The following is a 13,343-nucleotide window of genomic DNA, read 5'->3' as shown; positions in this document are numbered from 1 at the left end:
TGCCAACGTCATCTTTTCCCCTCCGCAGACCCCTTCTGATATCTCCACTTAGACGTGTCTGCGCGGTCCATCGCAAGTCTGGTTGATAACGTCTTTCGTATCGTCTAAGATCGAGAGAACCCGTCACCCAGTTCGTCCTCATAATCCGTCCTAGCGCCTCTAGAGCCATGGGTAACGAAGAGTCGGCCATGGCGGATGGCTCCACGCATCCCTCAGTACTTGAAGCTCGCAACATTGAGGGTGTAGCCAAGTACATCACGGAGCGTAATGTGAAGCGTATCGTTGTGATGGTCTGGTCTCCCCCAACGGCTGTGTGCGAATGTTACCGGAATGTATGATGCTAATGATGGGGCACAGGTTGGCGCTGGCATCAGTACCTCGGCGGGCATCCCCGATTTCCGGTCTCCAGATACAGGACTCTACGCCAATCTAGCATTCCTTGACCTGGAAGAGCCAGAGGATGTGTTTGACATCAGCTTCTTCCGAGAAAACCCCAAGCCATTCTACGCGCTGGCTCGTGAACTCTACCCCGGGCGCTATCGCCCAACGATTGCTCATTCATTCATCAAACTACTCTACGACAAGGGCCTCTTGTTGAAGCATTTCACACAAAATATCGACTGTCTCGAGCGTCAAGCAGGAGTACCGGGAGACAAGATTGTCGAGGCACATGGAAGCTTTGCGACGCAGCGGTGCATCGAGTGCGAGACACCATTCCCGGAGGAGGAGATGCAGAGTAAAGTCCAGGCTGGAGAGGTGCCATACTGTCCAGTGCCGCAGTGCAACGGACTCGTCAAGCCCGATATTGTCTTCTTTGGAGAGGCATTGCCATCAAGCTTTTTTGACAGCCGTGATTTGCCCGAACAGGCGGATCTCTGTATCGTCATGGGCACTAGTCTGTCAGTTCAGCCGTTCGCCAGTCTACCGCAATTTTGCCGATCCGGTGTACCACGAGTCCTGATCAACATGGAGCGAGTAGGAGGCCTGGGGTCTCGGCCAGACGATGTGCTCCTTCTGGGAGACTGTGATGCCGGGGTGCGCAAATTCGCCCAGGCGATGGGATGGGAGGCAGAGCTGGAGGCACTTTGGGAAGAGACCAATCCCGATCCGCAGGCTCGCGATGCTGAGAGCGCGCCACTTCCCTCTCGTGACGAGCGGCTTCGCGAGGAAGTCGATCGACTCACCGCGGACATAGATCGCACGCTCCAGCTCACGAGTGCTTATCAGCAGCGAGTGCGCGACCGACTGAGTGAGCCGAAGGATCCCGGAACAACGGCTAGAGTGGATTCCCCAGGAAGTGTTCTATCCTCAGATGGGTTGGCTCACGTCTTCCCGCACTTGGCGCCCGAGTCGCGGTAGTTGGGGCGAAATAAATACTAAATAGACCCGTCGAGACATGGTGTCGGGGGGGGGGGGGGGGGAAGAGAGGCGCTAAGTAGTGCATAAGAAGCTATGATGCAACCAACCTCAATTGATGAAATCGCCAGGGATTAGCTCAGTCGACCCTGCTGCAAGGAGCGTGCTTCGCGAAAGACTACCACGAGTACATATCTCACCGCTCCCCAGATGCGCGCAACAGCGGCGTCCTTTGGGGTCCCTGCGCGTGTGTGTGTGTCTCTGGGATTTGCATTTTAAGTGCAATCGAGGAACAAACAAGTTGGTCGGTCTGCGAGCGCACTCTTGCTTAAAAACCCGGGATCAATTGACCATCCTGGCCCTCCGAGAGTCGCATTCAAGAGTAGTTCCGCTGCAGGAAGATTTTCACACCGGGAGAATCGTTCAACGCAAACAACCTTTCATGTGGAGCTTCTCGTGGAAAGTCAACAATCTTGGCGGGTTCCTAGAAGGACCAGCTGGTCCTCACCGGTCAGCATGACTAAGGCTAAATTAAGTGACGAGCATCGTGAAAGCAACGCAAGGTGACTCGAGAAGCCACCAGACTCCGAGCCTCCTATGACCTGAGGACCCAATGGGAAGGTCAATCTCAGCATCTAGATCAATGTCACCCCCACGATAGAATGACCACAAGATGACCACAGAACGCACCTCCCATTAGCTGAAACCCACTGCGTGCTGTTGGCCGACTGGGTGGTGTTGTGATGAGAGAGGGGCTTATCCACCGTAGCCAAACCCAAGCACACGAGGATTCTCCCTGCCCCACGTGCATATCGTCATTCCCTCCCCTCCTTCGGACGCTTCCGTTTTGTTTTTCTCTCTTTCTCTGAACCTCACCCCTCCCCAACTATCCCCTGTATAGATCCATCATCACACATTCAATATGGTCGGAATTGGTCCCAAGCAGCCTCCGTCCCGCAAGGGTGAGCTTCCGAGAGCTTCAGAGAGCTTCGCCAGAATGGAATGCTTACCCAAGCCATCTACTTTACACAGGCTCCCGGCACGAGTTGCCGCAGAATCTTTTGGGTCCCATCAAGGACTTCGAAGATCAATTCACCGTGGACCGTGCCAAGCTGAAGCAGATCGTGGCTCATTTTGTGAAGGAGCTCGAAAAGGGTGCGTGATCGCCACTGGAACTCATGGACCATCCGTCAACCCGGCACTGACAGCTTCTCTGCTCGGCTCTAGGTCTGACTGTCGAGGGCGGTAATATCGTGAGCGCGCCTCCCGGGATCTTTTACAACGTATAGCACCTATGCTCACCTCCTTGCTATGTAGCCGATGAACGTGACCTGGGTGATGGGATTCCCCGATGGTAACGAGCAGGGCACTTTCCTTGCCCTCGACATGGGCGGAACCAACCTGCGTGTGTGTGAGATCACCTTGACTGAGGAGAAGGGCGCCTTCGACATCACCCAATCTAAATACAAGATGCCCGAGGAGCTGAAGACGGGTACCGCTGAAGAGCTGTGGGAATATATCGCCGACTGCCTGCAGCAGTTCATCGAATTCCACCACGAGAATGAGGACCTGCGCAAGTTGCCTCTTGGTTTCACCTTCTCCTACCCAGCCACTCAAGATTACATCGATCACGGTGTCTTGCAGCGCTGGACCAAGGGCTTCGATATCGATGGCGTGGAAGGCCAGGACGTTGTTCCTCCTCTCGAGACCATCCTCAAGAAGCGGGTATGTTACGGAATCCTTCTTTTTGCGTGCCAGATGACCTGCTGACCTATCCTTTCTTTTTTTTTATTTCTCTTCTGCTTCAGGGTCTCCCCATCAAGGTTGCTGCCTTGATCAACGATACCACCGGTACCCTCATCGCTTCCTCCTACACTGACACGGAAATGAAGATCGGCTGTATCTTCGGCACTGGTGTGAACGCTGCCTATATGGAAAATGCTGGCTCCGTGCCCAAGATTGCCCATATGAACCTGCCTCCAGACACTCCGATTGCCATCAACTGCGAGTACGGTGCGTTCGACAATGAGCGCGTCGTTCTCCCACTCACCAAGTACGACGAAATTATTGACCGGGACTCCCCTCGTCCCGGCCAGCAAGCCTTTGAGAAGATGACTGCCGGTCTCTACTTGGGCGAGATTTTCCGTCTGGCCCTTCTTGATCTGGTTGACAACAAGCCCGGTCTGATCTTCAACGGACAAGATGTCTCTAAGCTCCGCAAGCCTTATCTGCTCGATGCGTCCTTCCTCGCCGCCATCGAGGAGGACCCTTACGAGAACTTGTCCGAGACGCTGGACCTCTTTGAGCGTGTGCTCAACATCCTGCCCACACAACCCGAGCTGGAGATGATCCGTCGTCTGGCGGAATTGATTGGCACTCGTGCTGCCCGCTTGTCTGCCTGCGGTGTGGCTGCCATTTGCACCAAGAAGAACATCCAGTCCTGCCACGTTGGTGCCGACGGCTCCGTGTTTACCAAGTACCCCCACTTCAAGGCCCGCGGTGCCTTGGCCCTTCGGGAGATCCTCGACTGGGCTCCCAGCGAGAAGGACAAGGTGGAGATCTTGGCTGCTGAGGATGGTTCCGGTGTGGGTGCGGCCCTGATTGCTGCTCTGACTCTGAAGCGTGTCAAGGAGGGCAACATGGCCGGTATCCGGAACATGGATGACATGAAGACCCTTTTGTAGGTAGGGGATAGTGTGTGAAAGGGCGACCTAGTTTTTGTGCATATGAGACCCCGGGGAAATGGGGCTACAAATAAATTTCGACACGAAGAATGGAATATAATGAAATGATCATACTTCAAATACCTACCCGTACCAAGATAGGACGGGAGCTCGTTCCAGCATGAGCTGGTCAGGGGTTAGGTCGAAAAGACGACAAAACAAGGGCATGGGTGCAAGAGGTAGACTATGCACCGCATTGAGGATCTGAAAGTGTAGTAGGTATGGAGTCTTTGGGCCCGTTTGAGACACGAGTCAACTAGACACTTGAAATCTAACTGTTCTCAATTTGCTGCTTGCGGACATATGCAGGGGGTCATAGTGTCAAAAAGTGCCCCAGTAAACATGCAATGGGATAATAACTCAGCTGGGAGAGTGTACGACTGAAGAACAACTTCTGTCTCTGTTATCGTAAAGTCGCCAGTTCGAGCCTGGCTTGTCCCATTACATTTTTGATATTTTTTTTCTTTTTCCTTTTCGTGTATGCATATTGCGTGGCGAGCCCAGGTTTCGCTAGTGGAGTCATATTCCACATGCTACCCAATCATGTAGAGGGCAATATCCGGTGGTAGAAGTATACATTCGACGTTGACTCCAAAGCGCCATGCCGCACGTCAAATACCAACTATGCATATGTATGACAGCAGAGGGTCAACGGGACAGCGCGGCGTTTTATGTAGTATCTGGAGGATCTTCCTATCTTAGAAGATCAAATGATAGCGACTCCAGCTGGCTACTACGGTCCTCCAATTACTCCCTTTGCACCTCTTGGTACCCAAGCTTCTTCCACTACCACTCGATATCTTTACTGAGACACAACTTCCACGTTTAATTACGCACCTCGCAAATATAGCCGAATGTATGCCCAAGCGCAAAAATAAGACACATCCCAAATTATCCTACTGTCGAACTGCAAAGCTATCAAGTAGACCGGACAATTGTAAAATGGTTCAAAAAGCAAAAATGTAATGGGACAAGCCAGGCTCGAACTGGCGACTTTACGATAACAGAGACAGAAGTTGTTCTTCAGTCGTACACTCTCCCAGCTGAGTTATTATCCCATTGCATGTCTAACTGTGTATTTTTTGATATTATATCCTTTCATTACTTATCATTTATTCAATCACCTTTCAGAATGTCACGGTCGCTTCCCTCCAACCCCCAATTGTGATGAGTATTCTTGTGTAGTTTACGCAGACCATGCGGTTTCTTTCTATATGTATACATTTGTCCTCTTATATGACTACATATTCTAAGTAATTCCCACGGGATGTCAAACTTCTGGGTTCAATCAATTCTGCATGTATATTTCGCTTCCGTCTGCAACTTGCCTGGTCCCAGAAGTGCCAGATGTCTGTTGCCCGGCTAAACGCAATATATAAAGAACAGGTTTATTCGGCACCCGTCATGCATGCCTCGTACTTCCCAACACCCTGCATCGTCTAGATCCTTCAACCTGATTATTTGATCTCACCCGGGTACCTGGAACGGAAGAATTGATCATGAATTTATGTTACTCCGGCTTCAGGAAAGCCCGGCGGATCTGATCCGAAGGCGGACAGAGTTTGGATCAGTTGGGTCGGTCTTTTCAAGTTCCTGGATATGAACCCATTCAATTCGATGGACACCAGGTTTTACGGGTAAGTTCCATTAAGCTAGCCCTGGTACCTAGACACAGGACTGGGAATGATGGATGGAGGACATGAGGTCTCATATCGATTAGTTAGGTAGTTAGACGAGTAATGTAGGTAAAATGTCTAATTAGTAAGGTTGGGTCTAGCTGATTCATCTCTCCCAAGCTCGCTCGATAGCCCCCAAAAAGCACAAGCATCTGATGTACAGGGTAGACCACGAAAATGTGCACTGTGCAGTATGGCAGTGAAGAAAAGTCTATGTCAAACGACCGATTTGATCGTAACGCAGGACAGGTTAAAATACCCAGAAACGCGATGCCCATTGAGCCTCAATCATTAAGAGCATTGTACTTGGCGATGGTGAAGGGATAAGGACGCAGAGGCACGAGTCCACTATGATTGTCGAGTCGCATAACGACTCTTCTTGCGGATGCTGGGGCCGTATCGGAAGAAGATGTATCTACACGAAGTGGTGTTAGTTATTAAGATAAACATTTGTCGTTCGAACCACCCGACTGCGCCCCCTCCCTGAAATCAATGAAGAGGGGAAGAGCAGGCAGAGCTTCTATGAGGTCAACTTACGGGAAGGGAAGCATCGCTAGAGTCAGGAAAGCCAAAAGGGAGGTCGCCCAGTGAAACCCGAGATTATTGTACACTTTCGAAAATATCAGTGACCTGCACGCGTGACGCTGCAAAGCTAGGGAGAGAGAGAGAGAGAGAGAGAGGGAGAGAGAGAGCGCAGCCCATGGAATATAGGAAGGACGGTTGACAACTGACTTTGAATCCCGAACAAGGGGAAAATTCCACCAAAGCTTGAACGCATGAAACTGTTCGCTGCCAACGCACTGGCGGCAAAAGTGGGATAAGCGTCGACCAAGAAGGTAAAGACACCGGAGAAAACAAGGATTGTGCTGGTTGTGTCGTCAGTCTCTGTCCTTGATAGATTTGATCCTCGCGTAACTTACCCTGCACCGAATAAAGCACTACCGATGATCGGCGCAATCCAGTGCACACCAGGGTAGACAGTCCAGGCGAAGATGAATAAGCCAATAGTCACGAGGGGCCCGCCGAGAATCGCTGATTCACAGGAAAGGTCAGTCAGCAACGGAGTTGCAGCATTTCAAGACATCACGGGTCCGCTCTTACCAGGGGGCAGCCGCCATTCTGGCTGGAACTCGTCCGAGGTGTTTTTCTCTTTTTCATAATTGCGCTCAAGACGCTCATAGTTCCGTCGCCAGAAGGGATCCGAGAGAATCGCAATCACCATCCCCACAAAGAGACCCATGAAACAGAGTCCGCGTTGCCAGAGAACAAATCCATACACCTCCCTGAAGACCAACTGGAAGGCGCCAAAGAAGAGGTATAGAATGCCAAGTAGAATTGCGGAGAAGACACAGAGGTTCAAGCACATTGGCTCCAAAGCCAAGAGCAAGAGAGGGCGATACATCGAGCGGAGTACTGTCTGTGCAACTGAACGATGCATCTTCTCGATTGGCGCTTTCCACCGGTCGTCTCCGGTATCCTTCCGAAGTTTCTGAGCTTTGCGTCGCAAAAGCCTGCATTCCAATGTTCGGTTAACCATGTTCTGCCGAGGAGCTTTCGGACAAGCCAAGACATTGACTTACACGGGATGATAGGTCTCTGGGACCAGAAACACGATGGAGACGAGAAGAACCCCAGTCCAAATGAGAAGGACGTAGAAAGTCCAACGCCTGTGGAGAAATTAGCCCCAGCCTCAGAGAGGCCATGCCATTGATCTTGCATGCACTCACCACGTCGTATAATAGTTGATGAACCCCCCGACTCTGTAGCAAAGGAGTCAGTCTTCAAAAACTGCGTTATTTCCGGATGCGCGATGAGGGATCCTTACAGAGGTCCAACCTCGGGCCCGATAAAGGGACTCGCGGTGTAGAGCATCATCGGCAGACCCAATTCATGCCTGTCAAACAGATCGCCCACCGTACCCCCGGCGACACTCAGAAACGCGCTTCCAGCCAAGCCGTTGAAGAAGCGGCAAACGAGCATGGTTGCAGTATTTTTCGCAACAGCGCATGGGATCAGCCAGATCAAAAAGAGGGTGAAAGATATGATGTAAATATTCCGTCGGCCGTAAAACTGCAAGGAAATCAGCCATCAGTTGCTCGGAGGCTTGAGAGCTCTCCGCGTCAAAGCCTACCTCAGACAGCGGACTCAGGAACAGGGGACCAATGCCTATGCCAAGATGAGTCAAGTCGTTAGTCAGATTCGCCAATGCTCTGATATCTTGCGGAACCCATGTTAACTCACCCAGCCCCCAAATGAAGAAGGACAATCCCAGTGTTGCAACTTCTTGTGAGCAGCCAAACTCGGGCATAATTTGATCGTACGTGGTCGTGTACATCGAAGACGTGCAAGTTCTGTCAGAATCTGGGTGAGCGTTGAACGTTCTCTCACGGCGCCTCGCCATCTGTAGCAATCTCCCAATTGACTTACACGCAAAGCGAACCCATGGACACAATGACTACCACTAGCCACTTTCTCGCCTTGTTCATGTTTCGTGGGTTCATCGGATCGTTCTCATCCCAGCTTACTGTGTACCGATCCTCCTCCTCCGTGCGGGATTGACTCTCGGCATCACTTTCCTCTCCGCCGTGGTTCTCATGTCCGATACTCACACCGTCATTTAGAGACCATGACCGCTCCAGCGAGCGACTGCGGGACCCATTCGACCGCTCTTTGCGAAGCTGCGCATTGCGCTGGTCATCTGGTGCGACAATGGGCGCGAAGGTTGCATCCTCGGAATTGATGTGTGTGAGCTCGTGGTCCTTATCGATTCTTTCGGGGGGTGGAATCGGTGGAATGCTGCCAATCGACAGAGCCTCGTTTTTCGGCGTCGTCGCGACTTTCGTCTTGCGCCGGCATGAATGGTGGCTGAGAGCGCGGGATCGCCCAGGACACGAGGGAAATTATCTATTGCGAATGAGATGGGATCTTTTGTTTGTCAGGCCATGCAAGTTCGGCACCGGCGGACAAGCGGTATAGAGTCACGCTGTCGGATTGACCGAAAGTCGAGAGTATTGATAGTAGATCACCTGATGTGTGATAATACTGGCAGAAGTACACTTTTCTTTTTGGGTCCGAGAGCGGTTCACCGAGTCTGTGCCGTGCAGTTTCGTTTCCCACAGTTGTCGGAGGTGGTATGTCGTTCTAGGTGATTGAAAGGTAGTTGATCCTCCAGAAGCTTGACATCGACTGGGGGGCCCTCCACCGGAGCTGAATAATCATCAGTTCGACGTTAGGGCGAGACGAGTGGACTTGAAGACTAGTCCGGATCGATCATGACGCTGCGGCGGGTCGAAGAAACAAGGCGTAATGAACGATCCACTGCCGGGCTCTATCCGAGCCTCAGTCCGAGACGGCCCATGGGCTGGAGAACTTCCAAGAACGATCCACAAGGCTTGGCGGCGAGAGAAGCAAAGCAGAATAAAGGATCATGCTGCTTCCATCACCCTGCACTTGCACCTGCCCAGAAAATGAAAACCACGGGATGGGTGATATGACTTCCATCGTTCCCAATCACTTCACCTGACAAATACGAACCGACCCATCAAATAGCCGAGAAGCTTCGGAGAATCAAATTGAGGAGGTTTCCGCAGCAGCAGTGACTCTGTGCTGCAAGCTCGTGCCAAGGTTAACCCAGATACCCGCTACTTGGGAGGACAGGAGTACCTCAACTGAGGATACTACGACTAGTAGTACTACTATACCCGTAGTACTAGACTTTGTAGTGGGAGCGCCAGCGGTGCTGACATCACCCTCGTGGAGATGGCCCGCCTCGATCGGCTCGACCCGTTATGGGGTGTCGACAGTTCGTCAGGAAAGATGGCGAAAGCAATCAAGCTGTGATCTGCTCTCGAGAACTCCTTCTACGCCGCAGGCTCATCACTTAGCAGTCAAAACCATCTGCCGAGCTCTTTGACACGGCTCAATTCTCCCCCCATCTTCCCCAGTGGAGGCCAATGTTGGAACCACCGTTTCAACGGTCATGCATGGGGGTGACGGACGGGCCCACGTGGACAGCACGAGGACTGGGGACCATAGCGCCTGTGCATTGTGGACGAGAATATTATGGACTTGAAGCCACCTCGATGTAACGTGGAGATAACTCAATATTGGGGACAAGTCTAAAATAGGGGTGGAAGTGGGACGGATGATCGAGAGACAGTAGTCATTCAAAGTGGTTCTACTTGGTGATGGTTATTTGACAAGACCAACAAAAAAGGGCGGGTTGTTGGGGGCAAGAGTAAACACGCGCAACCCAATACGAGACTTGCACCGCAAACAGAACCTGGACTCCAACAGCAAAAAGGAAGAGAAAAAGAAAAGTCACAAGCGAGAAGAGGGTCAACGACACCGATAGACGGGAGCGACATGAACCCTTTTACAATGAACAGTACAAGATTCGCCGGAGTGACCAAATCCGCCGGCCCCAATTCCCAAACTCCGCAGAAGCCACCCGAGCCAGCGCAGATGTCGGCCAGCTACTCGGAATAATATCGAGCGGATCTTCCCAGAAAACCAATACACATCTCCAAAGTCAGCTGTACATGAATAGAAACCTTGCGCCAGAATTTTCCAAGGGGGTTTGATGTCGTTTCCGAAGTCAAGTCAGGCCGGCTATCAGCAGCGGCCCAGACCAGACAAGCGGAAGAGTGTGTGAGGAGTCGCTCGAGGCTCTCACAGGAGTTGAGATAGCTGGGTCATGGCGCCGCCAGCATTCTCCTCAGCCCAAGAGCCCCAAAGTGCGTCCTTACCGCGGATCTTCATCGTTGAGCCAATCGATTTGGAGCCTTGCTCAACTTTGACGGCGTCCTTGGTGGCCAGAACCAGAACTTCAAAGAACATCTTGGTCGCATCGGCCTTGGTGGATCGCTTCTCGGGCAAGAGATCCTGGAAGACAACGGCCTTCTTCTGCGCCGTCGCGGGGGAATCCCCCAGGCATTCGCGCAGGATGTGAACAGCGTGCTTAGTTCCAATGGAGACGGGCTCGGTGTCAATGGGCCGGATGGTATCATCCATGTCCTCAACCGAGGCCGTCATGCCGTCATCGCTCATGGGCGCAAGATCTTGCACACCATCATCGCCAGGAAATTCGATCTCGGACTGAACGTGCAAGCCGGTGTCGAGACCAATACCTTCATCAGCAGTGATGATGGCGTCATCCTCGCCAAGATCCAACGCAGGAACATCAATGGCCACGTCCATGTCGGAGATACCACTGTCACGCTTCCGCTTGAGCTCACCGGCCTTCTTCACGTTGTCCAGAGAAAGAAGATCCCGAAGTTCCGGAGCCCAAGCCTGGCTGCGCTCCGCACCGAAGATGCTCGAGACAAAGTTGCCGTTCTGCTGACGAGTCATCAGGGTGAGAAGAACCGGATCCCGAGGCAAGAACGAGGACCGCTGGAGAATGGCCGAACGATCAGCCTGGATCGCCTTGACCTCCTTGGAGGTGTAGTGGGTCTCCTTATCCGCAACAATGACCTTCTGGCGCTTCGCACGCTGGCCGTGCTTCGCTGACCGGGCCTCGACCTCTTGAGTAGCCTCGCGATTGAACTCCTCTTCGAGCAAGTTCATCTGTACCGAGCCAGCATCCGAGAGAGGGCTTTCCGTGTCGCGTGCAAAATGTCCCTCGGGGCGAGGGGTCTCGCCACCAAAACCGGTGTCATTTCCAAAATCCATAGGAACGTCATCCATGATGGGTTCGTTGAGTTCGCCGAGGCCGTCGTCGACCTTCTCAAGAGGAGCATCGCTAATGTCGATGTCCAAGTCACTGTCGTCGTGGAGCTTTCCAGAATCACTAAACAGGTCCTCATCCACGGGACGAGCCGGAGGCGCGTCACGACCAATTTCAACACTGTTGTCAATTCCAAGGGGAAGCTCGTCTTCGCCAAGGTCAAGTTCCAGACCAAGCAAGGTTGGGTCCTCAAGGCGGGCTGGTTCCTGGGACATGGAACGACGGTAACTGCTATCGGGCAATAACTGGCTGTCGGCGAAATCCACAGCTCCTGGTCGCTTAATTTCTGGCTCAAGATTCAAATTTTGCGGGAACAACAGGGAGGTGTCAAGGTTGGTGAAAAGATCCGATTCGGTCAGCACATCGGGAAGGGTGATGCCACCAGGTGCCGCCACTGTCGTCGTTAAGTCATTGTTGTTTGTGAGGCGAAAGGCCTGTTCATGATGTGTGAGATGGATCGCCAAACGACTTTAGGATGATCAGCATGCACATACCATCTTAATCTTCATCAATGCTTCATTGCAGTCGTCAAGTAAGTAACGCGCCTTGCGGCTGTAGATTCGTACAACACCCAGTAGAAGCTGACCACTCAGTCGCAAGGCCATAGGCGCTTGACCTTGATCGACAATGGCGCTCACACTGCTCTCAATATCGGACTGGAGGATGTGCGACTTGGACAGTTTGCGCTCAATGTTGGCGGATAGCCAGACACGGGCCAGTGGCCCGGTCTTGGACAGAAGAGTCTCTGAATAGAACATTGCGCGTGATAATCAAAGCCAAATCTCTTGCATAGACGAGCGGCACGCCAAGGGTGGTGAGCTCAAAGCCCGCCCGGCGCGGGGTGGATGCGTAACAAGAGTTCGACGCGCGGTGGAAGCCGGTATGGAAAACAAAGACGAGGGCGACGTTTCTGTGACGTGCCCGACGATATGTTTAGTATTCACGGAGTGAGGCCGGTTCAAGCAGGCCGGCTAAAAATGGAGATGGTGGTATGTCACGTAAAAAGCACTTTGAAGATGGGGGCGCGAGGAATCAGTTGGCAGAGGAACGGGGCGTGGACCGACGGAGCGCGCGCAATTCAGGCGTCGAAGTAGAAGTCAGGTGAGTCCGGGTTCGTCTGAGGGGGAAGCAGTTTCGGCATTCGAGGGGGCTGGTGAGTGGGGTGCCTTGGAAACGAGGAATGCACAGTCGTTACGTAACAACCACTCCCGTCCCGCGGCGGCGACTCCCCGTCGGCATGTGTGTACGACAATCTACAATCTAGCAAGTACAGTAGCTGTCGATGTATATATAGTAGCAGGTCATAATGGCAACGTCGAAAGTGCCAGGTTCCGATGGGTCTGCTTCTTAGCAGTTTTGATGTAGCCACGAAAGTCCTGACTGCTTCATGCATAGTATCAATGTCATTAGATGGGCTTCCAGTACTAAAGTAAATAATCTATGATCATCAGAATGATCATGTGACTGGTCGAAGCACTCGGATTAACTGGCACTCCGCCACTAGTTCTCTTTGGGCAAAGCATCATCATGTATCGTGTGGCTGCACTCAGCGCCGGCGGATGATCACCGGCGGCATTGTTTTTGAGTTACAGATTTGGGACCACTTTACAACTGCCTCCTCGAGCTCTTTTCCTCGTGTGAGCAAGCCGCCATCCCAAGTTGGTCTGCCAATTTCAGCGGTGCTCACGCCAGCGCGACCCCTGTTCCACCGTCGGTCCTATTTCCGTCTAGCGTTCCCGTGTCGACATTGCTGCCAGATCGCATCTCAAATCCTTAAACCCCGACTTCCAGATTCAACCTCGACGGGATGCAAATTATCTTTTTCTAACTCTGGCGCGCCGCTTTGCTTCTCTTGCATTG

At 52.3% G+C, this 13,343-nt stretch overlaps 3 protein-coding genes and 2 non-coding genes across 5 annotated transcripts; 3 read left to right on the top strand and 2 right to left on the bottom strand.

Annotated features, from left to right (window-relative positions):
• Positions 1-167: 167 nt before the first annotated feature.
• On the top strand, positions 168-1,359 carry POX_f07728 (NAD-dependent protein deacetylase hst2-1; the record flags this gene model as incomplete). The annotated part of the gene is made up of 2 exons (XM_050116522.1): positions 168-290; positions 358-1,359. 2 exons carry the CDS (start codon positions 168-170, stop codon positions 1,357-1,359), a joined length of 1,125 nt encoding a protein of 374 aa, XP_049966661.1.
• Positions 1,360-2,278: 919 nt separating this feature from the next.
• POX_f07727 (Hexokinase) lies at positions 2,279-4,040 on the top strand (the record flags this gene model as incomplete). Its single annotated transcript, XM_050116521.1, has 5 exons — positions 2,279-2,318; positions 2,389-2,511; positions 2,584-2,609; positions 2,674-3,081; positions 3,165-4,040. 5 exons carry the CDS (start codon positions 2,279-2,281, stop codon positions 4,038-4,040), a joined length of 1,473 nt encoding a protein of 490 aa, XP_049966660.1.
• Positions 4,041-4,428: 388 nt separating this feature from the next.
• On the top strand, positions 4,429-4,520 carry POX_tR157. Its single transcript has one exon. It is a non-coding gene; the product is annotated as a tRNA-Phe (tRNA).
• Positions 4,521-5,045: 525 nt separating this feature from the next.
• POX_tR143 lies at positions 5,046-5,137 on the bottom strand. The gene has a single exon. It is a non-coding gene; the product is annotated as a tRNA-Phe (tRNA).
• A 966-nt stretch (positions 5,138-6,103) lies between these two features.
• Positions 6,104-12,241, bottom strand: POX_f07725 (putative drug/proton antiporter YHK8; the record flags this gene model as incomplete). The annotated part of the gene is made up of 13 exons (XM_050116520.1): positions 6,104-6,170; positions 6,293-6,365; positions 6,488-6,621; positions 6,676-6,787; positions 6,857-7,266; positions 7,336-7,422; positions 7,483-7,515; positions 7,581-7,825; positions 7,887-7,921; positions 7,997-8,106; positions 8,183-8,620; positions 10,431-11,917; positions 11,978-12,241. The coding sequence occupies 13 exons, from the start codon at positions 12,239-12,241 to the stop codon at positions 6,104-6,106; spliced, it is 3,495 nt and encodes a 1,164-aa protein (XP_049966659.1).
• Between the last annotated feature and the right edge of the window lie 1,102 nt (positions 12,242-13,343).

The sequence above is a fragment of the Penicillium oxalicum genome, chromosome VI, assembly GCF_001723175.1.
Source record: "Penicillium oxalicum strain HP7-1 chromosome VI, whole genome shotgun sequence".
Taxonomy (NCBI): Eukaryota; Fungi; Ascomycota; class Eurotiomycetes; order Eurotiales; family Aspergillaceae; genus Penicillium; species Penicillium oxalicum.
The sequence above is the reverse complement of the archived record's forward strand: the minus strand, read 5'-3'. Positions and strand labels throughout refer to the sequence as shown.